The sequence below is a fragment of the Candida albicans genome, chromosome 1, assembly GCF_000182965.3.
Source record: "Candida albicans SC5314 chromosome 1, complete sequence".
Lineage (NCBI taxonomy): Eukaryota > Fungi > Ascomycota > Pichiomycetes > Serinales > Debaryomycetaceae > Candida > Candida albicans.
The window spans coordinates 2,872,481-2,898,240 of NC_032089.1; the positions used below are offsets into that span (position 1 = coordinate 2,872,481).

The 25,760-nt window shown below is 31.0% G+C and overlaps 12 protein-coding genes across 12 annotated transcripts, besides 1 other annotated feature; 8 read left to right on the forward strand and 4 right to left on the reverse strand. All coding sequences in view use genetic code 12, as the record gives it.

The window, feature by feature from the left end:
* Nucleotides 1-1,590: 1,590 nt before the first annotated feature.
* PSA2 (Psa2p) lies at nt 1,591-2,967 on the forward strand (the record flags this gene model as incomplete). The annotated part of the gene is made up of 1 exon (XM_717061.1): nt 1,591-2,967. One exon carries the CDS (start codon nt 1,591-1,593, stop codon nt 2,965-2,967), a length of 1,377 nt encoding a protein of 458 aa, XP_722154.1.
* A 72-nt stretch (nt 2,968-3,039) lies between these two features.
* MSH6 (mismatch repair ATPase) lies at nt 3,040-6,684 on the reverse strand (the record flags this gene model as incomplete). Its single annotated transcript, XM_717063.2, has 1 exon — nt 3,040-6,684. The coding sequence occupies one exon, from the start codon at nt 6,682-6,684 to the stop codon at nt 3,040-3,042; it is 3,645 nt and encodes a 1,214-aa protein (XP_722156.2).
* A 276-nt stretch (nt 6,685-6,960) lies between these two features.
* CAALFM_C113180WA (uncharacterized protein) lies at nt 6,961-7,722 on the forward strand (the record flags this gene model as incomplete). The annotated part of the gene is made up of 1 exon (XM_717064.1): nt 6,961-7,722. One exon carries the CDS (start codon nt 6,961-6,963, stop codon nt 7,720-7,722), a length of 762 nt encoding a protein of 253 aa, XP_722157.1.
* Nucleotides 7,723-8,044: 322 nt separating this feature from the next.
* Nucleotides 8,045-8,554, forward strand: CAALFM_C113190WA (uncharacterized protein; the record flags this gene model as incomplete). The annotated part of the gene is made up of 1 exon (XM_717065.1): nt 8,045-8,554. The coding sequence occupies one exon, from the start codon at nt 8,045-8,047 to the stop codon at nt 8,552-8,554; it is 510 nt and encodes a 169-aa protein (XP_722158.1).
* Nucleotides 8,555-8,776: 222 nt separating this feature from the next.
* REX3 (RNA exonuclease) lies at nt 8,777-9,991 on the reverse strand (the record flags this gene model as incomplete). Its single annotated transcript, XM_717066.2, has 1 exon — nt 8,777-9,991. One exon carries the CDS (start codon nt 9,989-9,991, stop codon nt 8,777-8,779), a length of 1,215 nt encoding a protein of 404 aa, XP_722159.2.
* A 1,143-nt stretch (nt 9,992-11,134) lies between these two features.
* AKR1 (palmitoyltransferase) lies at nt 11,135-13,576 on the reverse strand (the record flags this gene model as incomplete). The annotated part of the gene is made up of 1 exon (XM_717068.2): nt 11,135-13,576. The coding sequence occupies one exon, from the start codon at nt 13,574-13,576 to the stop codon at nt 11,135-11,137; it is 2,442 nt and encodes an 813-aa protein (XP_722161.1).
* Nucleotides 13,577-14,508: 932 nt separating this feature from the next.
* Nucleotides 14,509-14,716: a long terminal repeat ((koppa-1a) Long terminal repeat (LTR); about 208 bp long, 10 copies per genome).
* A 757-nt stretch (nt 14,717-15,473) lies between these two features.
* Nucleotides 15,474-16,742, forward strand: CAALFM_C113240WA (uncharacterized protein; the record flags this gene model as incomplete). The annotated part of the gene is made up of 1 exon (XM_717069.2): nt 15,474-16,742. The coding sequence occupies one exon, from the start codon at nt 15,474-15,476 to the stop codon at nt 16,740-16,742; it is 1,269 nt and encodes a 422-aa protein (XP_722162.2).
* Nucleotides 16,743-19,010: 2,268 nt separating this feature from the next.
* On the forward strand, nt 19,011-19,949 carry CAALFM_C113250WA (uncharacterized protein; the record flags this gene model as incomplete). Its single annotated transcript, XM_717070.2, has 1 exon — nt 19,011-19,949. The coding sequence occupies one exon, from the start codon at nt 19,011-19,013 to the stop codon at nt 19,947-19,949; it is 939 nt and encodes a 312-aa protein (XP_722163.2).
* An 812-nt stretch (nt 19,950-20,761) lies between these two features.
* Nucleotides 20,762-21,324, forward strand: CAALFM_C113260WA (peptidylprolyl isomerase family protein; the record flags this gene model as incomplete). Its single annotated transcript, XM_019475176.1, has 2 exons — nt 20,762-20,855; nt 20,963-21,324. 2 exons carry the CDS (start codon nt 20,762-20,764, stop codon nt 21,322-21,324), a joined length of 456 nt encoding a protein of 151 aa, XP_019330721.1.
* A 362-nt stretch (nt 21,325-21,686) lies between these two features.
* Nucleotides 21,687-22,583, forward strand: CAALFM_C113270WA (nicotinamide-nucleotide adenylyltransferase; the record flags this gene model as incomplete). The annotated part of the gene is made up of 1 exon (XM_717071.2): nt 21,687-22,583. One exon carries the CDS (start codon nt 21,687-21,689, stop codon nt 22,581-22,583), a length of 897 nt encoding a protein of 298 aa, XP_722164.1.
* Nucleotides 22,584-22,884: 301 nt separating this feature from the next.
* CAALFM_C113280CA (H(+)-transporting V0 sector ATPase subunit c'') lies at nt 22,885-23,475 on the reverse strand (the record flags this gene model as incomplete). The annotated part of the gene is made up of 1 exon (XM_717072.1): nt 22,885-23,475. The coding sequence occupies one exon, from the start codon at nt 23,473-23,475 to the stop codon at nt 22,885-22,887; it is 591 nt and encodes a 196-aa protein (XP_722165.1).
* Nucleotides 23,476-24,125: 650 nt separating this feature from the next.
* On the forward strand, nt 24,126-25,712 carry CAALFM_C113290WA (uncharacterized protein; the record flags this gene model as incomplete). Its single annotated transcript, XM_019475177.1, has 2 exons — nt 24,126-24,198; nt 24,259-25,712. 2 exons carry the CDS (start codon nt 24,126-24,128, stop codon nt 25,710-25,712), a joined length of 1,527 nt encoding a protein of 508 aa, XP_019330722.1.
* Nucleotides 25,713-25,760: the final 48 nt, after the last annotated feature.

The window sequence follows — 25,760 nt, forward strand, 5'->3', positions numbered from 1 at the left end:
AATAAACTTTACCAACAAGGTGGTGTTTGAGATTACTGTAAAAGGAAGTGTTATGCTGATAAGGTTTTCGTCAATGAAAAGACTGCGGTGGATTTAGGATGGAAACTGTGAACCACAGTTGCAGATATTCTTCTATATATAGAGTAGAATCCTCAGTAATAAATTTATATACATTTCTTAGAAGCTATGCTTTAATACTAGAAGGCATTTTTGCCTTCGCTGGCTATCAAGATCTATAAAGTTAACATTTTGAAACCGATGTTGGGGTTTTCAGTGTATTCAATGATACCTGAGAAAGTTTAGAATGCAGTCTCCTTAATATCACCCTTACTAGCGCTGTCAAACTGTTTTCCTTTAACGCTATCCCAAGGTTGCAACATTGTTTTAATACTATTGAAGCATGGTTCTCCCACTCGATCTTATTATTCTTACTTTTTGGAAATCTATCCAGTAGAGGTCCAATATTTTCAATTTCTTAGTTTGACATTTGCTTATCTGGTTATATGGTCACATGAAATTGAGCATTAATGAGTGATTGTAACTGCTCAATATTGATGGTCTTGTGTGGAAGTAACTTGAGCTTGAGCATTAATAAGTGACTGTAACTGCTCAAGGTTGATAGTAGTATTGCCAGGTTCAGGAGGACTATTTTCTGACATATTGATTGTAGTATTATTATAATAAATAACCTGTAGTGTATATTATATTAGATTGATTAATAATTTTAGTTGTCTATATAAGAAATCATCAAAAGATTCCTAGTAGTTCATCTCTAAAGAAGATTCTTTTGTATTTATAATCTACTTTTTTCTTTCCAATCCCCATTCAATTTTTATCCCTAATAGGAATTAATCGTACTACATTAATAGTATAGCACCTTTATATGATATTCTTTCAATAAAAACCATTCTAATTTGAAGTATCAGAGTTACTCTCGTCTATTTAGCATCGTCTAATAAACCTTAATCTCTCTATAAATAGGTTTAGAGCCCTTCTCGTTTAAAGTAGCTGAAAATATACAATCTATTGGATCAAAACCTGACCTCTAACAATTTAATTAACAATAATTGCATTATTCAAAATAGTAATACTCATAGTACTGACCGTATTCGCAATCTTTGCGATGTCAACAGATACGCAATTAAATAAATAAATAAAATAATAATAATCAATAATATAAGTAGTATTTTATATTTGGACTGATAATTAGCATTAGCACTTAGTATTCAACAACAGCTCAACATCGTCAGAGTTGGAGAAAACATCATGGTTAACACTTGAATTATCTTTGGCAGCCATTATTACTTAATTGAATATTTTAAGTACTACTTGCGCATTTACTAAGGGGGCTAAATACTAAATACACGTGACTCGCTTACATTATACTATATTTTAAGGACAAATGATCTGATATTATTTATAGAAATCGAACAACTCTTTCACCCCCCCTCCTCTCCTTTCAGATCTGTGTATAAATTCTCCCTTTTTTTTTAATAATTGTATTGTAGATTTTATATATTGTTTGTCTTTCTTTTTCAACTTTGTTTTATCAAAGAGTTTTTCATCTACATACGTTGAACCATATTAGTTATGACATTAAAGGTGCTTATTTTAGTTGGTGGGGAGACCACGGGAACAAGATTCAGACCACTTTCCATGGAATGTCCTAAATTATTATTCCCATTATGTGGTAAACCATTGGTTTCACATATTATTGATAATTTAACTGATCAATTTCCAATTGATGATTTAGAGATTTTATTGATGGGGTTTTTCAAAGGTCAACACAAAACCATGTTCCAGGACTACATTCAAAATGTCAACAAGTCGAATCCTGATTTGAGAATCAAGTATTTGTCGGAACCATTCCCATTGGGAACTGCGGGTGGATTATACCATTTCAAAGATGAGATTTTCACTGATTCAAACTGTAAATTATTAATGATCCATGGTGATGTCATTTGCAACTATCCATTCAAAGACATGTTGGAATTTTTTGAACAAACAAAATCAAATATCACTTTATATGGTGTTGATCCAGTTTCATTACTTAAAAGATCACAAGCTCAAATTTTGGTTGTAAATGGTACTGAAAATGGTGATGAGGCACATGATGATGATATAGTTACCAAATTTGGTGCTATAGTTGCTGAAAGAAAGAACTCTAAAGTGGTTCATTATGTTGAAAAACCAAGTAGTTCCATTTCTGAATTTAGACAAGACAGTACTTTTGAAATATTATTGAATGGTGGTATTTATATATTTGATAGATCAATCTTAGACTTATTGACGCTGGCTGAAATTAAGAAAAAAAATTCAATCCAGTTTGATGATGGATTAGATGACAACGACAGCAACGACAACGACAACAGCGATAATGTTCTTTCATTAGAGTTGGATGTTTTTAAGACTTTACCACAACTTGACAATACAAATTTCAATGTTTTCAAATCAAATGGTTTTTGGTATCAATTGAAACTGCCACTCTCTGCATTGTTGGCTAATAACTTCTTTTTGGCACAAAGCGGAGGTACAAAATTGTCTGCTGGCGTTGAACTTGTCCAACCAGTACAAATTTTGACAGAGAGTATAGCTCAAGCCAAGTCATGTAAAATTGGACCTAATGTCTCTATTGGTAAAAATGTTACAATTGGCAATGGGGTCAGAATGGTCAATTGCATTGTTTGTGATGATGTTACAATTGGTGACAACACAATCATCAAAAATGCAATTATTGCCAATGGAACTAAAATTGGAAAATGGTGCAGAATCGAAGGTACGATCACAGCTAGTATTTTAGCAAGCAATGTGATTAGCTCCAGCTCTGCTGCATATATGAAGCTGTTGAATGATATTGTTATCTTGTGTCAAAATACAGTTGTTCATAATCAAGTGTTTGTTTACAACTCGGTCGTTTTGCCACATAAAGAATTGAAAAAGGATGTCAAGTACGAAATCATCATGTGAGATGAAGAAAAATAGCCTTAAAAATAACCTTATCAAATTCTAAATTCCTATAAAAATACAATAAACATAACCTTATAACCTATCTATCATTTTGTAGATGTTTTCAAGAGCACTCTTTTTAATTGGTTCGTCATACTTGAGTATATCTTTACTCAAGTCATTAATTTTGCCAGTGGCCAACCAAACAAAGTCACTTTGTAAACCTAAACTAATATCATCACCTTTACTCTCTTCTGCTAATTTCTTCAATTTAGAGGTTTGTTCATATGCCTTAGCTGCAATTTCGGCATTATCAACAATTGCATCAGGAATACCACACATGGATGCAACATTCATACCAAACGACTTAGGTGCTGTTCCTGTTTCCAACTTGTATAAAAATGTGATATTACGCGAGCCACTGTCAACAACGATACCCATTCTTAGTTGTTTGATCTGTGGGTGAGTCTTGAACAATAATCCCAAAGTACCATAATGAGTAGCGAAAAATCCTAATGACTGAACATGGGTAGCTAAATGGTGTAAAACTGATTCGGCAATAGCAAAACCATCACTACTGGACCCACCTCTGCCCAATTCATCCAATATAACTAATGATCGTGGTGTGGCATTGCTTAAAATTTTCTTTGTTTCTGACAATTCAACGAAAAATGTGGATTTACCTTGCAAAATGTTATCATTAGCACCCAATCTAGTCATGATTCTATCCACAGGGGTCAATTCTGCCAGTTCAGCTGGTATGTAGCATCCGATTTGACTCAAGATAATTGCCAATGCAGTTGTTCTCATCAATGTCGATTTCCCTGCAGCATTGGCACCAGTAAGAAGACCAAAATGAGGTTCGTCACCCCCTAATTGTACATCATTAGGAATGAATTCTTTAGTGCTCACAAAGCATGGGTGTCTCAACTCTTTGAAGTTAATGCAACCTTTATCAGCTTCGATAAGTTTTGGACGACAAGAAGGGTATCCGATTGTTTCTGAAGCTTTGGTTAATGCTAACAAGCAATCAATATTGGCAATAGTTTGAATGACTTGCATCCAAACATTGTAGTGTTTATCAAATTTCTCATACATTCTTATCTTCAAAGTGTCACAAACCATTTTGTGTAGCTCTTGTTGACCTCTTAACTCTTTAGCCAATGTTTCCACTTCTGGTGAATAATATCTTTTCACTTTTGAAGTAGAACCCATCTGTTTCCAATCACCTGGTACTTTAAGTTTGAATGGAACTTCAATAAGATAGATTTCTTTCCCTGAATCACGATAACAGATCTCTTGTGATTTATAGGTTCTTTTATACTCCTTTAATAGTTTGTCCAATTGAGTCTTCAAATCCTCCATGGATGCTTGTGAATTATCAAATTCTTCATCGGTACCAGCTGAAGGAACTATAATATCATTTTTTGCCTGTTCTCTATCAAACGCATCTTCCCATTGTTGAATCAATTCACGCATTTCATGAGGGAAACTTTTCAAGTATTTGTAAAGCATACCACTTTCAACATTGGTGAAATCGACCAACTTGGAACTAACACCGGCAATGCTTTCAAAACTTTCTATAACTTTTAAGAAGTCCCTAAATTTCAATGTTCCTCCGTGAACTCTTGCTAAAAGTCTTTCCAAGTCAGGAATATTTGCCAAAGTATCTTGTAAAATAGACCTCAACTCTAATCCATCATTCATTAAATAGTCAACTGAATCGTATCTTTGGTTGATCTCGTCAACTTTAAACAATGGATGCAAAACCCACTTTTGTAGTTGTCTCTTACCAAATGAAGTTGTTGCACGATTTACCAACTTGAAGAGTGTCCCCTTAGTAGTACCATCGCTTGTGTTGTTGAGAATTTCCAAATTGTTCAATGTAACACCATCCAAAATCATATGTGAAGCTGAATTGCGAGAAATGTGGTATTCATGGATATTGCCGAGACTCATAATACTTGTATCCAATTTCAACATTTTCAAATAGTATAATAACCCACCAAATGCGTTGAAAGCAACTTGATGGTTCTCTTTGAAATCAACTAAGACTTTTGGATAATTTGAGTAATCATCCAAGTTTTCTGCATCATAGTATTTGGCTTTAACCAATTGTTCAAGGGCAATATCATAATCCCAAAATTCGGTGATTGGATTCAAAGCATTCCAAATTTGGTGATCACTATGGGTACAAAATTTAAGAATTTTGGTTGCAATTTGACACAAGTTTCCCTTTTCACAAATGATTTCTTTAGGATTAATTTGAGTGATTAAAGTATCCAATTTTGTACATTCAGCATCATCATCTAGTTCAATAAAGTTTAATTCAGAAGTGGCTGTATCTACAAATGCCACACCAAAAGTTTTAGTACCATCTTCTTTATCTTCTTCTTTGATACTCAAACAATAGGTAGCCATATCGTTACTGATCATATCCAAATTAGTCAATGTACCCGCAGTCAAAATTCCCTTTAATTCTCTTTCAATAATCTTTTCCTCCTTGGTAGCACCACCTCTCATTTGTTTGACCAACATGGATTCCTTTTGTTCAACTTTGGCAACTTTGTATCCATGACTGATAAATTCCTTGGCCCAATACTCAAATGACATTTCGGGAATACCAGCCAATTTCATATTTGCTCTGCCACCACCAGCAATTTTCAAATCAAATTGGGTATTGGCAATAACAGCATCATTTTCATACAATTCATAAAATTTTCCCTTTTGGAAGAAAACAACGGTGTTCCACATTTTTGATTTGATTTGCCAATATTGCTTTTCAAAAGCAGTAAACTTGGACCATGCCGATTGGGGAATGTATAAGGTTCTTGGATCATAATCAGGGTGGTCAATAGGACGTTTTTCAGCATCTCTGATGTCAACCAACCATTGATATCTTTCTTCGTTTTCTTTTTCAAAAGACTTTTTAGAAGGTGTTAAAGATTTGATGGTGGTACTCTTAGGTTTTGGTGTGGCCACGGAACTAGATTGACGAAAAGAACCAGAACCAGCATCAAATCTGCCAAGAATTCCAGATACCAGCAGACTAGTTGGTTTTGAAGACTTAGACAATGGTTTCTTGCTTTTGGTTTTTGGAGCAACTACTTCATCGTCGTCATCCAGTACCGGTTCCATATCTTCATCTTTGTCGTCATCAACAACAAAATCACTCATATCATCGTCATCGTCACTTCCTGACTCGGCTGGCTTAAAGTCGTCTTCCTCTTCTTCACTGTCATCTTGGACAACTCTTCTCTTTTTTCTACTGGTAAAAACCTCTTCTTCGTCGTCAGATTCGGCATAGTTAATTTGCTTGCTACGACGAGTTGCAGCAACGGGACTCGAGTTTAATGCAGCTGTAGTCTTCTCTCTTAATGGCTGCTGTTTTCTTTCTTTCTTCAATTCCTCTCTCTTGGGTGACGAAGCTAATTGTGGTTTGATTTGTTTATCACCAGTATCGTCAGGTTGAGATGTGACCAAAGTAGTATTCTTATGATTTTCCATTATCGAATGATCGTCATTCTCTTTGTCACTTGATAAAAATGGTTTAGTATCGTTGGATTTGGATTTGAGTGGAGACGATGATAATGGCAGTGGTTGCTGTTTTGGTTTCAGTTTATCTTTGGATGCCATTGGCTTGAAAAAATCCATCAAGGATGATTGTTTCTTTGTTGACCCAGTGGAGTTTGAGCCAACATTTGGTGATGATCTTGTAGGAGTTGATACCTGACCCATACTTAGTAATTAATTAATACAAAACTATAAGTCAAAACCAATGTAATTAAAAAAAGAAAGTGATTAAGGGTTTGGAAAAATGTTTTGGTTGTCAGAATTTTTTAAAAGAAAAGCCAACCTAAATTTTTATTGTTGTGTTTACCACGCGCCAAAAAATATAAAAAATCCCTTAGACGCGATTTTGTCGCGTTCAAAGTGCAATCCCTCTAACTACTTTTGTTTTTTGCGTATTCTTTTGCAACACTTAATTACATTCAATAGGCGGCAAACTTAGTGATGATTATAGTTTGGTTGATATTATCACTATTTACTTCATTATGTCTCTCAGTGCTGCCAGACCCAAATCCAAGCAAAATAGATAGGCCCATTTTAAAAATCAGTACAAGAACTCACGATAAGATTATCATAATCAATAACCTACAAGAGATTGCCAACAATATATCGGTTGGAATGACGAGTTATGAAAAGTTCAACCGGTTATCATCCAATGAAATGAGAGAATGTGTTGAAGGCTCGTGCATCAAGTTTTATATTCGAGAAATCAAATGCACAGATAGAACTTTTATTGCCAGTGAATGTCGAACTAATCTTAATGCACGATTTCAATCAATCTTGCAACCAACGACAAATATCCACAATTTGATATTGAGAGATGAAGACTCTTTGGACACCCAATTGAAAACTAACTTGGTGGACCATTTCAGTTCTTTCCGTCAATTCAAAGAGTTTAAGTTTAATGATTTTAACAATAATTTGAATTACGATTTACAATGTCTTGTAGATTATCAACTGTTGATGCAAGTTCATTTTAAACAAACTGTAGTTGAGGTTAATTTGATGGGAACAACAGAAGTAGCAGATGCTTGCCAATTTGATAAAATCAACCCCAATTTTGATGGACTGAGACTGGTGTATACAACAACATATTTACCTGTAAACGGTACGTTCTATTGCCAAAAGGGTAAATCACAGACGTGTAATAGAACAATAGCGGAATCCAAGAATTCAAGGTATAAATTGCCCGATATCTGCGGATAGAATGTTGTGAATCTTTAAAATGTAAATAAAAATATAAATTGGGGAGGTCAAAGAAACGAAACCAAACGAAACGAAAGAAAGGAAAAGAAAAAAAAAACAGCAGGCCAATTAAAACAATAAGAAATAAAATCATCCCAGCATAAGAATTAAGAATTTTCTCAAAATGGTATGATTTGTACAAAAGTGGCAAACTAAACAGGGAGAGACACCAGGAAAAAAAAAACTATATAATTAAAACAAAAAGCTCTTAGCTATTTATCCCTTAATTTCGGTAATAGTATCAAAATTCTTATAATTCATCAATCCAAATTACGTACTCAGAATGCTTTGTCAAGTCGGTTTAAACGTTAAAGTTCCATTTCATTTTTTGTTTTATTCCCTTACTTTTGGGGGTTCTGCTTTTTATTCCTTCATTGTTTCCCCACTAGTGTTTAAAAAATTACCAAGAGAAGAATTTAGTAATTTACAAAACAAAGTATTCCCAACTTATTTCACTGGTCAAACATTGGCTCCAATTATTTTAGGTTTGGCTCAACCATTTGCTTATTGTCCATTTACCCTTGGATTATTAGCATTGTCTTCTGTTGGTGGTGCTTTGAACTATTTATGGTTATTGCCTGTTTGTCAAAAGATTAAAGAAGACAGAAACAAGTTGATTGCTGATAAGAAAGATGTAGGTGCTGATGGTCAACCAACTGAAGAACTTAAAGCTTTGAATAAACAATTTGGCAAATACCATGGTATTTCCACTTTGGTCAATATCACCTCAATTCTTTCTCTTGGTGTTTATGGTGTTGTTTTAGCCAAAGGTTTAAGTAAAATTAAGTTTTAAAAGAACAAATAGTATACCTGTTCTGTCTTTCTTGTGAATATTAGCTTAATTCTTATATAGTTTCTATGTATGATTGAAAAAAAAAAGTAATTAACGAATTGTTTTATGTGTCACGATGAGTGGTTTGCATGTGGACTATGTTTAAAAATAGCCCAGGTCCTATAAGCGTACCTACAACTCATAAAACCATTGTAAGTTCGAACATTTTCTTTTGATGAAATCTCAACTAGATGAACCTATAGATTGTAACCGTTTTTTGACAAAATATTTTACAATATCTATTGCAGCAATAGAATCTTCACAACTATCATGTTCACCAGTTTGAATTCGACGACTAAGAAACTCAAATGCCAAATCTTTTAAACTCCATCTTCTAGTTGGTCCTGTTTTCCATTTATTAGGGAAAAGAATCGAAGTATCAATTATATTTTCATGAATTAATCTCATGGCATTCATATCATTTTCTAATCCATGACCAATTAATATTGTTTCTGAATCCATTATTTCACCTAATTTTTCCATCAGTTGTTCCCATGATAAAAAATCATCGGTTAATTCATGTATACCAGAATATCTAGTATTAAAATCTACTATTTCACCAATAGGTTTAATAAATATATCTAAAACTGTTTTGCTAGTGAAATAATCAATTGCCGTTATTCTCATCAATTCAAACCCCTTTGTGGTGAATCCCATTTCACAATCAATTCCAAGTACTCGTGATTTACTCTTGGTGCTGGTGGTGGTAAATAATTCTTTGGTAAACTGATATGGCAATAATGCTTGCTTTTCTTCTGGGGTATTTAATAAGTAAACATGGTTTTTGGCTTTACTACAAGGTTGTCCATCAACATTAGACATACAACATATGTATTTCCCTCTTTGTTTCTTCCCATGATGGAATTCACAAACTATTGGTTGTAATTGTTGATCTAATCGAAATTCAGTTCCACATCGATTGCATATTCTCGTGATTTTTTCATTTGGTATAGATTCAGGTGGTTCCATTATATATCCAAAAGCTATTAATGTTTTCCGAGAAACAACCATTTCTTTCAAAATTTTCAATTCTTTTGCTTCTTGATCAAGTTTTTTAAGATGTTCTTGTTGTGGCAGAAGTTGCGATGGCAGTTTTGTAGGTTTAGTTAATTTGAATACTTCTTGTCTAAATACTGTTTTGTAAGTCGCATTAGTTGATTTTTTAGCTATTTCATATTCAATATCTATTGCCTTTAGTTTTGGATTGGTGATATTTGGTTGTTTCTTGGTTAGGATATTAAGAATGTATTCTATATTTTTCTTTCTTTCCGGTAGAGTGGCTGGATATGTATTCACTTGTTTTGGTAAAATATACTTTGGATCCTCTTGTTTGGGTCTTTTAGTGTCATTCCCATTGGAATCATCTAATGATCTTTTGTTTTGAGCGTTGTTGTTCATGATTTGATGGAAAAATTGGTTAACATATGGGCCATAGTTTACACCATACAAAGTTTTAGTAACACTGGCTGAGACGAAACGAAAAAATGAAAAAATGAAATCCACCGCATAAGAAATGGTTGCCAATAAATGATCTACAAAGAACTCTCAAATCTAATGGTATGATTTTCGCCAAAGTTTTCGATTACTCTAACTTCTTGAACCTAATGCTGCAGTCAACTTTTCACAATATAGTTGCTCATATTAAGAGCTAATAATTGAGTTCCTTTTAACACTGTGCTACTTGTCGGAGTTAGCAGGTACAAAAATGAAAGCGGAATTAATGAAGATGTGCGTGTATAGAAGTACAAAAATTGAAAATTTATTTGATGTCTTGGGAGCCCTAATTATTTTTCTTCTTCATTAATCTTTGATCTCATCGCCAAACTATGAGATGCTTCTAAATTTCGCGCACTATAAATAGACCATCTCATCATCAAAATTTTTTTTTTCTGTTTTTTTTCCCCTTTCTTTTTTCTTTTCTTTGTCGACGTACTTCATAGGATCATTTCTATAGGTCACGTCCCTCTTTGACTCTTCAAAAGAGCCACTGAATCCAACTTGGTTGATGAGTGAGATTACCCTTATACCCTCAAAGTGAGATAATACAGAAATTTTTTGCTTGACCGTGATTCTTTGCAATCTGGCCATCTACTTATAATGTTTTGCCTTTAACTTTTTGCTAGCCTTTCTTTTTTGAAGGTAATGCAATATTTMTAAAGGAGCGATGATCTTTACCCTTTTCATTGTGCCTTCTAGGAGGATTTTGAATTGGGTGGGTATAAGCGGCTGTCTGACAAGTTACAAACAATTGCCAAAAGTATGGATGTCTAACTTCTTGGTTTATTGTTTTGTGACTTATAGATTCATTACCTATTGTTGTGGGTCGACCAAATAATACAAAGATACAGTTAATTTATAATTTTTTTTTTTTTAAATTACTGTTGTCAAGGTTTGATTTTGTCAATTCCAGATAAACAAATTTTGATAGCATATTTTGAAAAATAAGAAACAATCTACTACAAGTATTTTACAATGAATACAAAGGTTTTAGAATAATAGCTTTGGTATATGTCATATGTATATGTATATATGTACATACAATCAATGGTAACTATATAATGTATAATAATCTACCACTTTCCCATTTAAATTATTTTCGCCATCAATAGGTAAATAAAATACATTTCTCCATTTCTCTTCACCAATAATCCAAAAATCTAACCAATTTTGTTTAATTCCATGATCAGTGGGGATATGTAATGAAGTTAATGGATCATAATTAGTATTGTTATTGCCATGACGAGTATTAGAAAAAAGTGATTTTAAACTCATTTTCAAAGTCAATATGAATTGATCAATACCTAATAAATTCATACACGTTTGAAATTCATTATGATTATGTCTATGTTGACCATCTGAAGGTTGGGTTTGATCTAATGAAATCCCTTCACCAGCTTCAAAATCTCTAGGAACAGTAGAATGATTGAATCGATTAGTTTGTAATTGTTTATTTAATGAACTAAATTCCCATGTTGTTAATCCTTTAAGAATTTGAAATGTTTGAACAATACATAAAAATGAAACCCATACACATTGAAATAAATCCCACATGAAAACATTGAAATGAAAATGATGATTTTTATATCCATAACACATATCATCTCCTAAAATAGAACAAACAAATCCTTCTCCTTCTCCCTCGTCATCAGAATCATATTGATCTTTAACTTTATCAAAATATTGTAATGATAAATATAAAAACACAAATATTGCCATGTTTAATGAATAAACAAATGTGATAAAAATTTTATGATTTCTAACCCCAATATCATTATATACCCATGGACAAGAATGATCAAATCTAGCAATAAGTCTTTTATTATGTTTTGAATATCTTGATCTTAATGGTTTTCTAACAAAACTATTAACACAAAAATGGTCAGTATCAAATTTCCCCAATTCTATCAATTGAGCCACTTGAGATAATATGACATTATTATCAGCTGGAGTAGGAACAAAGCCTGGGTTTATAAACATGGCTTTGAAAAATGACCAAGTGAAAATTGCAATTAAAATTGCCATAATAACATTGGCAAAAAAATTATGAATAAATGTAGTTGGTAAAATATTATATAACCAAACCAAAACACTCCAAAACGCCGTGGCAGAAAACACTCCGGCTAAAATTGGTGATTTGGCTAATTTCTTATCATCAAAGATATATTGTGAAATAATTAATTTGTTTAATAAATAAATACCACCACCTAATATACCAATGGCCAAGATTAATTTAGGTATTATAAACCCTCCTTGATCACCACCCATTGATAAAACATTAAACAGAAGTGGTAATAAGAAATATGGTGTTAAAAATGTAATAATTTTACCTAATTTGGCCAGTACCCAAGGTTTAAGAGGGGCCCAATTATTTTTAGGATCTCTACCGGTTTCGATCAATACTTTTTCCCAAGTATTGGAACAATTCATATCTTTAGCAATATCGAATGAATTTTTATTTTGATCATTCTTGAAATAAATATCGGATCCAGCTTCTACCAATGCCTTTAACACTGATTTATAACCTTTCATAAATGCCCAATGTAATGGGATAAACAAACTATTATCGACTTTACTTACATCAGCTCCAAATCTTAATAATGCATTGATGGTGAAAATATCATTTTGATAACTGGCCCAATGTAAAGCAGTTCGATTAGATCCATCAGGTTCATCAATATATACTTTTTTCACAGAATCAGTACTGCAACAACTCAATAATAAATATATCACCAACATGATATTTGAAGAATGAACAGCTAAATGTAATGCATTATAAGTTTGAGCATCACGTAAATTCGGATCAGCATCAGAATTTCTCATCAAATAATCAACAATATATACAAGACCATTACGACATGCCCAATGTAATGGACTAGCTTTCAATTCACCGCCCAATTGATTAGGATTAGCACCATTGGCAATTAAAAATTTAACTAAAGATAATCGATTATTTATACATGCCCAATGTAATCCCGTAATTTCATCACTAAAAGTATCATTTACCAATACTTGACCTGATGAAATCAATTCTTTAACTATAGTTAAATTCCCTTCTTGACAACTGCGCATATATTTCGCTAATGTTGGATTCAATTCTTGTTCTGTTGGTGGTTCAGTTTTTGTGTCGGCAATAGTATTCAATTCACTGTCTAAAGTTTCTAATACTGCTTCAGTTGATTTGATTGAATTTGAGTCAATAGCGTGATCGGCATTATCTAATACTGATAATTCTATGGGGTCGGTTTCATTTGATGTTGTTACTGGTGATGATTCTGTTGTAGCCGTAGTCCCTTCCAGAGGTGTCGCTGTTGTTGCTGTGTTTTCTGATTCTTCTGCTGTTGCTGATTGTTGTTGAAGTGCCAGTGGAGAATCTTGAACATTTTCAATATTTTGTTGGTTGTCAATTTCCACTGGTTTGGCAGCAGTAGAAGATACTTTTGGTTTCGGAGAAGAAGATTTCAGTTTGCTTTTCTTTTTAGCCATATTGAGTTGAGTTTGATTAATTGGGTGATATTCTATGAAGAAAATATCTGTTGCTGAGGGGGGGTTGATAGTATACAATTGGTAAAAGAAACAATTGGATCGAAGATTTGTTTTCAGACTGGGTACACTTTTTTTTTTCCTCTCTCTCTCCTTCTTCTTCTGTTATAACTTTTTCAGATTTAATAATTCTCGCATGATTACTTAAGCAGACACAAACTCGTCATCATCATCATCATCAATTGTTGATTTTACTACGCCTTCATTCATGGTATAATTGACTAGATATTTGAGGCACAGTTTTAAGAGCCAGGAATATTAAAGAGCTAGAAATGACTTTTGTATTGAGAATTGAGTTTACTGTTGTCAGTTTTTGAAGTAGTTGTGTCTATAAAATTAAGGATCTAGTTTTCTTTGGTAAATCTACATAATAAATATGATAGGTGGGTTATAGTAGAAATTTGATATTTTTACGGAGAATTCACTTAGTTTAAGTAGTTTGTAAACTTTTATAGTTGCAACTGTGTCCAAAGATCTGAGCTGGGCTTGTTGTGTCAGGTTTAATTTTTGTTTTTTTTTTTCCTAAAGTTCATCGCTACCAGATGTAGACCATTTTTTGAGATCTAAATCTTTCGTGTTTCAGTTGTAGATTTCAACCAGACCTAATTTTTTTTGTAGATAAAGGTTGTTTTCAAAAGTTTTAAATCCTTACAGCTAGAGAGAGAGATGAGACTATAGGTCTTATAAACAGAACTTATTTCTTGAACACTGACTTGTGGGGAAGTGAACTCAATAATTGTGAAAATCACGTACAAGATTTTTTTACTAAAACAAACACCAAACACAATTTAAAAAAGATTGCAAATGGTTCAATACAGTGAATCGTATCATATAAATGGGTTTCTCTCAAACATTGCATATATATATATATATATTGTCATAGGAATGTTACTAATTATACCATTCTCGGTTAACACACTACTATTGCGATGACGTGCTCGCACATCCACCTTACCATACTATAAATATGGGTGCTCGCCACCTCTACTTACGTAGTTCTATACTTTTACTCTTCATACGACTATCCGCTTTTTCCCCAAATACACATGCCTAAAGGACTTATGCCCTGTCAGGCCTATGACATATATATATTAATGTGGTTGAAACTAAATGAAGAGTAATATTAATTTGTGAAAGCAAACGTTTTCTAGTTTTGAACATTTCGCAACTAGAAAAAGAAATTAAATTTTTCACATGACAATTTATTATTTCAGTTAATGTATGGCTGGTTAGTCAAGGGAGGTGTTTTTCTTTCTTTCTTTCTTGCTCTTAGTCATTCTATTTTTAAGCTCGGCTATTTTTTTTTTCTTCTACTTCTTCTGCTTCTTTAATTGGGTCTTCCATCCTTTCCTTAATATGTTTTCTTTAACTTCAAATTGGAATGGTAAAATCTCTCAAAATCTATACATATATTAAAGTTGGAATTAATTTAAATATTATTGATTTTCCCTTCCTTCCTCCCTCCTTTTTTTTGTCTATCAACAAAGATAAACACAATAGATAAAATAATTAATACTTGTCCTTTATCTATCTGCATTTTACCATTAAAAGATCCACACATTACTTAACTTGATTTTTTAAAATTCCTTTTATTGAAAAAAGAACTAAATATCTTTGTCAAAAACTCAAAAGTTCTTTCTTCCTTCCTCCCTTCCTCCCTCTCCATTCATTCTTTCCTTTGTTTGGTTTATTTTATACTTTAATTTTCCGAACTCCATCGTCAATAACAACAATAACGGCGATAATCTACATTTAATTCTAGATTTATTATTAGCAATATTGTTCTTATTTGTGCTATATATTTTACAGAAAAAAAAACTAAAGATATCAAAGTGCTAATATGGTAGTTGTTTCATTTTTTGTTAATAGAATTCCATTTTCAAAACATATTCCAGTAATTAGAAATTTCAACACCACATCCACAGCTTCAACCACAACTAGTTTACTGGAAACTGAAACTGAAGATGAAGATGAGCCAGGGTTTTCTTCTTGTGAAGATGAAGAAGACGAAGAAATTAAACCAATAGTTGTCACTACAACTAAAGATAAGGTTCATTCAAAATTACTTGCCAATAGAAATAATGACAACTATTACAACAATAATTACAATAATGATGATTATAATGATTATGATGCTAATATATTTGATAGTCCTAAAAAAAGATCACATTTAGGTACAGTTGATGGATCATCCACATTAACTGTATCAGAAAGATTAGCTCGCAGAAAATCAAGAAAACTGGGAATATCTCCACCATCTCCACCAAAACTTAATTTTACTGCAACAAACATGTCTAATTCATCCTCATCATTAAGTTCAACTACCACTGCCACTGCCACTGCTACTGCTACTGCTACTGCTACTGCCACTGTTCCCACCCCAAAAAATGATGTAACCCTTGTGGATGCATTAACCACCGAGTTTGATACTAATATTAATATTGATAAAGATTATAGAATGAAACAATATTTAACTGATCAAAATAATAAATTTGATCGATTGATTACTAAAAATTTAGATATTGTATTAAATGGTGATATAACTAAAGATCCAAATGAAAAAATTTTACAATTAATTTATGAAAATAGACTGTCTATATTCAATTATGTTTATAAAACGGGGAAAAATCAATTATCAACAAGATTACCCTATATACCTTATTTCAATCCCAAATCAACATCGTCAACAAAAAATTATCATGACAATGAGGAAGCCTTTTCTGACTCTGACTCTTCTACAACGTCTACACTACTAGGTAGTCCATTTTCGGAACAAGTAGATGATAGAAATATTGATGCCATAGATTTAAATGAAATTGAAGAATTAATATCATTACTTGATAATAATGAACAAAAAATTGATTATTTCATTAATTCATTAAATGATAATACTAAACAATTATTAAAACGACGATTAGAAAAAGATTTTCATGGGAAAGGTGAAGCCATTAAAAATTTAATAATTATAAGTTGTAGAATATCATTTAAAATTATGAAAAAAATTCAAGATATTTTTAATCATAAAAATATGGATACTTTGATTGAATATGTTTTAAAAATTATGGTTTATGTGGATTCTAAATTAGATGAAGAAAATAAGAAAACATAAATTTTTGGTTTGTTGTTTATATTGGGATTATAATAGAGTTGTTTATAAGGTTTTATTTGGTTGAATAGGGTTTCATAGGTGTGTATTCTTTTAGTTCTAGTAAATTGAATTAACAATATTTTGTTTTATTAAGGAAGAAAAAGTTGCAAAATTATCAATATTGTAAGGGAATTTGTTTTTTTTTTTTTACATCAAAAGTTTGAACCAATTTTAACTCAAAATAAAACTTAATCTGATGAATCTGTAGGTAAATCATATCTTAAAATTGCTAATTTAATTCTAGAATGACAGCAATACCTCTAATCATCGAATAGATTTTTTAAAATTATTGATTGCTCCACGGGGTCAAGAGATTAGATCATAACTGATCTCTTTCTTTCCACCACCCCTTGATCTTGCTTATGGGGATAGTTGGATATATCTCTTTGGTGTAAACGTGTACCCAATTCCAAAAAAAAAAAAAAAAATGAAAACAGAAATATAGAGGATAAGGCACAAAGCTAATTTACTAATAAATGACACCACCACACCTACATACATACATACATACATACATACATTATAGATATAAATATAGATATAGATATAGGAGAAAGAGAAAAAGAAAGAAGAAACGAAATAGCAATTCAGTTTTAAAATTCAGACAAAATTGAAATTAAAACACAATAGAAAGAAAGAAAAAAGATAAGCAAAACGTTGTAGCTGTACTAATAGTAGTAGTAGTAGTACTACTACTTAGTTATTCTTTCTTTCTTTCTTGCTGTAGTAGAACAATTCTATATATACACAAAATCAATGTAAAAGTGAAATTTGTGAAAAAAATTTAACATCTCGTCTAATTTATTATCTTTTTCTGGTTTCTATTCCATCGTGTATGTAAGTGTGGTGTTATTTGTAAAAGAAGTGGTGGAATTCAAATTAGGAGGATTTGAAAAAATTTATAAGAGGAAACTGGAGGCGGAGTTCAATTTCCAAGTGGAGAGAGAGAGAGAGAGAGAGAAAGACCAATAAGCAAATTTATTGTCTACAAAAATATAGATGTAAAGATACGTTTGTTTTTAAAGTTTGCTCTATCTCCACTTGTAGAGCTCTTTCTACAAAATATCAACTTCTATTTGAAAAATCTTTTGTTTAATCAAATTAAACAATTGCTTTATCAAATCTAAGATTAGTTGATATAAGAAAGAAAAGGGGGAGTAGTTGAAAAGAATACGAAACGTTCCATTTCCTCTCCTCTATAATATTAGATAATGGTATTTAATTTGCTCTTTGCTGTTTCTAGCATAACTACACGACTACACTTTTTTTTTTCTTAAATCAGTTACACAAAAACCCTTCTCAACCAATCAAATCACAGGAATCAGAAATAATAATCAGTCGTGCATATAAGAATTAAACCCAATACGGAAATCAATAGAAAAAAGAAATGTTTATTCACATTATCTTTCTGCAGAAACTAAGTTAAAAAAAAGAGTAGTGCATGACCCAATATATATGGACATTTTTTTTTTCTTTCTGTCTGTTGTTGTTGTTGTTGTCGATGAAGACAGAAGAAAAATTTCTTATATATAAAAGTTTGGGTCATTAGTTTTTTTTTTTTGTATTTTTATTCCACCCTCCCCCCCCCTTTCATTTTTTTAACATTTTACATTTCACTTTTTTTTTTCTTCTTTCTTTTCTTTCTTTCTTTCTTTCTTTCATTCCTCACACCATTCTTTTTTTTTTTTTTGCTTGTTGGAAGGCAAATTAAAAAACAATTTTTTCTGTCTCATAAGGAAACTTAATAACACAACTACAACAAACCACACACTTCATACAAAATACTTACTGGATAAGTTCTTTCCCCCCTTTTATATTTTGTTGTTGGTTTATTAAAAGAGAAAATAAATTAATTTAAAACTAGAAAAAACATCCAATAATATTCATATATTAAACTAAATATAACTTAACATCTTCCCAGTGGAAAAAAAAAAAATTTGCTTTAGTTAGTCAATTTCAGTGGCAAAGGTTTTAATTTTGATTGGTCAAATTCATTTTTGGACACGGTGGCAATTTTACAAATTTACAAATTTTGCTGTCCTTTTCTTTTTTTCGTTGATCAATTTTACACTACCTTCCTTTTTTTTAACTGGTATAATAGACACGACCATTTTTAAGTTTAATTATTTGAAATTTGTTATATCCGTTTTTTATTTTTTATTATTTTTATTTTTTCTTTCAGTTTAGTTTTCCACCTCCTTAACGACACACACAAATACATTTTAAATAATGGCTTTGTGTTCTCCAACATTTCCAAGTACTTCAGCTGTCGTTGCTGGTGCTGCTACCAAACGTGGTTGTTCAACTTTTAATAGTTTATACACCACACCAAATAAAAGAATTTGCTTGAATAATAAGATTAGTGCTTTTGGTGGTATTGGTTTTAAAGGATTTTATAATTCTTCTTTATCATCCGAAGAAGAAGATTCTGAATCTGATTCCGATAATGGTGCACAATCCCCATTTGAAGCTATTCAAGTCAGAAGGAAACTTATTCCTACACGAAAATCCAGTGTTGTTCTTGCAGTCACTGGTTCAGAAACTGAGATTGAAAATCTCGATTGCAGTACAGTTCATTATACTGATAGTCAAGACGATGGTAATTGTGATAATAACAATTCTATTCCTATTGCTGACAGGAATGCTAGAACTCGTTGCTTTGAATATTTAATTGGTGCCATTGATGAAGCTTGGGCTAGATATTGTGATGCTACTACATCTTTTGAAGATGATGTTTTTGGTTCCAATAAATCAGGTACTAGTACAACAAAAAGAGCTTACAATGGAAAGCTCAACGATAATAATGATGATAACGAGGATTACGATGATGATGATGAAGATGACAGTGCTGATGAAACTTTTGATAACAATACTGATATTACAGATTATTCTGATTTCCCACATCAACAAACAATTGCATCAACACAAGCATCATCTAAACCAGATCAATCGTCTTGTCAATTACAAGATTTGAAAGTTCGTTTGACTAAAGCCAAATATTATTTACAAGAATTGGTTGATTCTAATGATTATAGAGAAATTGAATTGTTTTGGAAACGTTGGGATATGATTAAATATTCAACCATTGAATTGGTTGAAGATGATGACGATGATGAAATAATCGAATCCACAATTGAAGAATTAGAAAATGGACGTTTATTCTTGTAAGAATAGACGCGCCCAAAAACTTAGAAAGGTGCTGTTGAAAAACAAAAAAAAATAAAATGGTAACTTTCAAAAAATTATAAAGATAAAGATTAAAGAATATGTTTCAGTAATAATAATGATAATAATAATAATAATAATCAAAGTCTAAAGTATCAAAATTTGGAGATTACAAAGAAAAGTGATAAATGCTGAAATTAGTCATACACAAAGAAATATGAATAGCAAACTAATAGAAAGTGTGTGCTATGTGTGTTATGATAAGCAGCAGCAACAGCAGAAGGATGTTTAATATCACTGGTAATTGCCTACAATTAATAAGTGGTATAACTTATTCAACTATAAAAAAAAAAAATGTCAACAACATTCAAATTGTTAAAAATGTTACTATATATTAACGGTTAGTAACAATGTATAAATAAGGGAATCAGAATTTTTATTTTTTTTTATTTTATTTTATTTTATTTTATTTTTTATTTCTAAAAATTGGAATAGGTTATAGGTTTTTTAAATTAACTAGGAGTATTATTATATATATATATTTATTGACTGTTATAAATGCAATGTAGAATTTATAGGCCGACAAACCAACCAACCAACTTATCAACTAAGCTCTGGTCTGGGTTTGGAGTTTATGTTGATAATCGACATATTGGGCACGACTTTTTTTTGATAGATCTCTCTGATTATTAATTTCATTTGTTCGTTGAGATTATAATTCTGAAAATTAAAGAGTTACCTATAATCACACTCTTCTCTTTAAATACCACCATCACAACATTGCTCCAGCAATTAGTATTGTACTATCTTAAATTATGAAAGTATCATTTATTTCTTTAGCCACAATTGTATTATCTCAATTGTTCCCTTCAGTTTCAGCAACTGCATCTCCAGATGAATTAAAAATTAGTATGTCCTAAACTTAACTTCAACGACTAAATAATTACTTTCCTCCCCCCCCCCCCCCCTTTCAACAATTTTTACTAACAAACAAAACAACCCTCTCTTCTTATAAGAAATTCTTAAATCTGTTGAATGTAAACGTAAAACCAAATCAGGAGATTTTATAAGTGTTCATTATTCCGGTAAATTAGAAGCAGATGGTAAAGAATTTGATAGTTCATATCTGAGAGGTACACCATTACCATTTAATCTCGGTGGGAAACAAGTGATTACTTGTTGGGATGAAGGATTATTAGATATGTGTATTGGTGAGAAAAGAGAATTATGGTGTCATCCAAATGTAGCTTATGGGAGTCAAGGAATTGGTCCAATTCCACCTAATGCTGCATTAATATTTACTGCTGAATTGATTGATATTGCTGGGGTTGATAAAGAAGAAGAAGAAGAAAAAGTTGTAAACAAAGATGAATTATAAGTTTGGGTTGGTTTTTTTGAAAGAGTGATTTAATTAGGTTGCTTTTTTATTTTTGTAAATAAAAACAATATTCAATTAATATAAGAAAGAATGATGTATAGTAATGTATTGATTGTGTGTGTGTGTGTGAATATAAGGGCGCATTCCGGAGTCAACTCTAATTCTTAACCCCCCCCCCCCTTTTTATAATATAATTTGCCTTGCCCACATCATCATACTCTCTAAATTAAACATATATAAATACTCGAAAAAAAAAACAACAACAGACAGACTGACTGACTGACAATCATCGTCATCTATTTCTACTCCTACTTTTTAATTTCCCTTTCCCAATTGTTAGACAACACTTTTATTTATCAATAATGTCGAAAGGTCGATTTCTTAAACCATTACAAGAATTCTTGACTTCCAAATCCGATTTCTCCATTATATACAACACTTCCACAACCGGTTCCACCTCATCATTCATTAATCCTACAACTCAACGTGTATGTATATTAGATTCTTCATTTAACCCTCCTCATTTGGGCCATTATGCATTAATTGAAGAAAGTTTAACGAAAAATTATGATAATATACCAATTACCAATAAAGTAGTCTTACTTTTATTATCAGTTAAAAATGCCGATAAACTTCATCCCAAACCAGAATCATTTGATAAACGATTGGATATGATGTATTTAATGGCTAATGATTTATCGAAAAAATATCCCGTTAATATTGCTATTGGTCTTACTAATCATGCTAAATTTGTTGATAAATCCTTATCAGTATTAAACTATATAAAAGAGACTCAAAATCACCATCAAGAAAGAAACCTTATCAAGTTGACATTTTTGGTTGGATTTGATACTTTGATACGAATTTTCGATCCCAAATATTATTTACCCGATAAATTATCTAATAGTTTAGAAAATTTTATGAAAAATACTGATTTATTTTGTTTAACAAGATTAGATAATTCATTTAGTCAATTGGAACAATCAAAATATATTGATGATATTAAACGTGGTGATCATGAAGAAATCCCATCTCATTGGTCTGATAATATTTATTTATTACCACCAAAAAAAGAAATTGAAATCAACCAAAGAGGAGGAGAGATAAACCAAGAAATCGATGTTGCTACTATTAGTTCTTCATCAATTAGAAAACAAATTGAAATTGGTGATCACCCCGATGGGAAAACTTGGAAATCACAAGTATTACCTGATATTGCAAATTATATTATTAAAGAAGATTTATATAAGCAATCATAAGTGAATTCTTCTATAGGTTATATTTAGTATACTTTTTTTTTAAAAAAAATATAATTGTCATATCTGTTTTGTCTATCTAACAAGAAGAAGTACTGTTAACGTTCTACACAAATGATTTAAAATCCATCGTATATTATATATTCATAAATAGGTTTCTCCCAATTGAAATGTAAAAAAGAAAAAAAAAAAATTGATATAGTTTTCAATTTCGGAGAGTTATTCAAAATAGAAGAAATAATAAGAGTACTTTCCCTTCTTCTTCTTCTTCGTTGTTATTAAATGTTTTTTTATTTTTTTTTTTTTAACTAAATTCTTGAGCTTTACCAGTCATTAATAATCCAACAATCAATCCAAATAACCCTAAAACAGATCCAAAAATCTCCACCACCAATATTTTCACAAAAAGTGAAGAATCAGCAGCATCACTAATAGCAGCAGTAGACCCCGTAATTCCAACAGCAATACCACAAATCAAATTCGATATTCCAACAGTTAATCCAGCCCAAAATAATGAATAACCCGTATATAAATTTTCTTTAGTATATAAACTTTTCGATGGTACACTAGTTAATTTAGCAGAAAAAACAATGGCCATAATCAATCCATAAATAGCTACAACTTCACAAAAAATAATTGAAATTAAATTTTTAGTAGTAATTCTTGGTGCTTTTACACCAGCACCTAAAATTGATGTCCCCGTAATGAAAATCCCCCATGCGGCTCCAACAACAGAGAATCCAATACATGATCCAATTCCTAATGATGCCCACATATAAGGTGATGTTGATTCTAAAAATTCTCCAATATTGAATGATTCTCCTGCTCCAGTGAATAACATATATCCTCCAACAGTTAATAATGCTGTTGTTGCTAATATTGATGGAACAGACATTATTGATAGTAAGTATGTGTATATATATATATATATATATAGTTGTGGTTTAATTTATAATCTTTGTGGATAGATATCAATGGTGAATAGTAATTCCCCTTCCCTCTTGTCAATGAACACAAATTAATATTGTTGTTGTTGTTGTTGATAAAAAAAAAGCTGAAGGATTGAGATTTTTTTTTTTCGGTTGAAGTTTCAAAGTTTAATCTTTTAATAATATTTTTTTTTTTTTTTTTTTTTTTTTTTTTGAATTGAAATACACTACTTCTTCTTCTTCTTCTTCTAATAATAATAGGAGGTTGCTACCAATTGATAACAGTATTTAGACATACATAAAAATTGATGATCGCTAGTTAAAACAAATAATAAAAGAAAGTTATGTTAAATTCATTTTTATCACAAACGTAATAATATATTGACAATCAAGATTATAATTTGTTATGCCCCCAAAACTTCATTAAAAACAACCTACTACAACAAGTTTGAATTTTGGGTGCGAAAAATTCCAACAACAAACCACTCTTTGAAATAGAAACTAATTTATATATATATATATATAAGTTTACTTGTTTGAGTTTACTTGTTTGAGTTTACTTGTTTGAATTTCATTTATATTAAATATTTTATTTTACCTGTCTCCCCAGTTCAACATGCAATTGTCAATCATATTTGTGTTTGTTTCATTAACAATATTTATAAACTGTCGCGAATTATCCCATATTAGTACGTATAGTTTTCACCACCATTAAACTCGCTTGTTAATATATACTAACATATTTTAAGGAAAAGATTTTTTTGATAAACTGTTATCATCATCATCATCATTATCATCAAAATATGTGTCCAAAATATCCCAACCAACTCCATTTGTTGTTGTTGTTGAACCATTGGAAGAAACACCACCATTTTCCTTACAACAACAACAACAACAACAACAACAACCACCATCAATGGATCTTGAAATGGATATCCCTTTCCATTGTCGGAAAAATGAATTTTTAATTCACAATCAATTTGATTTACAAAATATTTCCAATTGTGAAGTAATTATTGGTAATATTATCATTAGTGAATTTGATTATCCTATTATAACATTTTCAAATTTAGAAAAATTATTAGGTAATTTAACTATTTTGAAAAGTCCTGATACAGTTAGAATTGATGCACCTATAATGGAATTAATTAGTGGAACATTTAAAATGATTGAATTGACTTCATTAGCATTAATATCATTTCCAGCTTTAAAATGGGTCAATACATTACATTGGAAAATTTTACCAATTTTAAGTAATGTTCATTTTAATAATGAAATTAAGGGGATTGATAATATAATTATATCTGATACTTCATTAACTGGGTTTTCGGGATTTCTTGCAGAATCAATTGAAAATTTAGATATTAATAATAATCGATTTTTAGATACGATTGAAAGTAATGTTGAAACCATTTCTGGAGAATTACATATTGGTGCTAATTCAAATGATGTTAAAGTATCATTCCCCAAATTGAAACAAATTGGATTATTAAATATTAATGATGTTGAAAAATTAAATTTACCAGAATTGGAATTTATTGATGATTCCTTAATTTTAAATAATAATAATTTTCAACAATTAAAATTTTCCAAATTGAATTATATTGGTGGGACTTTAAGTTTATTTGAAAATTTAGGAGTTAATGATTTAGAATTCCCAAATTTAAATGAATTGGGTGGTGGATTAGTAATGATTAATAATAGTTTAATTGAAAGAATAAATTTTTTCCCTAAATTGAAAATTATTGGTGGTGCTTTAGAATTGATTGGTAATATTAAAGAAATTTCTTTAAAAAATTTAAAATTAGTTAAAGGAAGTGCTATAGTTAAATCTACTTCATCAATTTTTGATTGTAAAAAATGGTCTAAAACAGAAATTATGTTGGTGGTTAGAGGTGGAAGAATTGAATGCACTGATTCTAATAATGAAAAAATTACTTCAAGAACTAAAGAAGATGGAACTGGTGGTGAATTGATAACTACTCCAACTACAACTACAACTACTAAAACCAATAGCAAATCTACCTATTCTGGTGGTCGTAGCGGTGGTAATGACGATGTTAAGATGAATAAAGAAACTACTAGCCTGAGTAGTGGTTGTTGTGGTGGAAATGTTTTTGTTAATGGTTTACAACATTTTACATTATTCCAATTTATTGCTATATTGATAACTTTAGTAAATAGTTTTGTCTTACCCTTATAAACAATTAATCAACTAACTAACAAACTAACAAACTAACAAACTAAACTA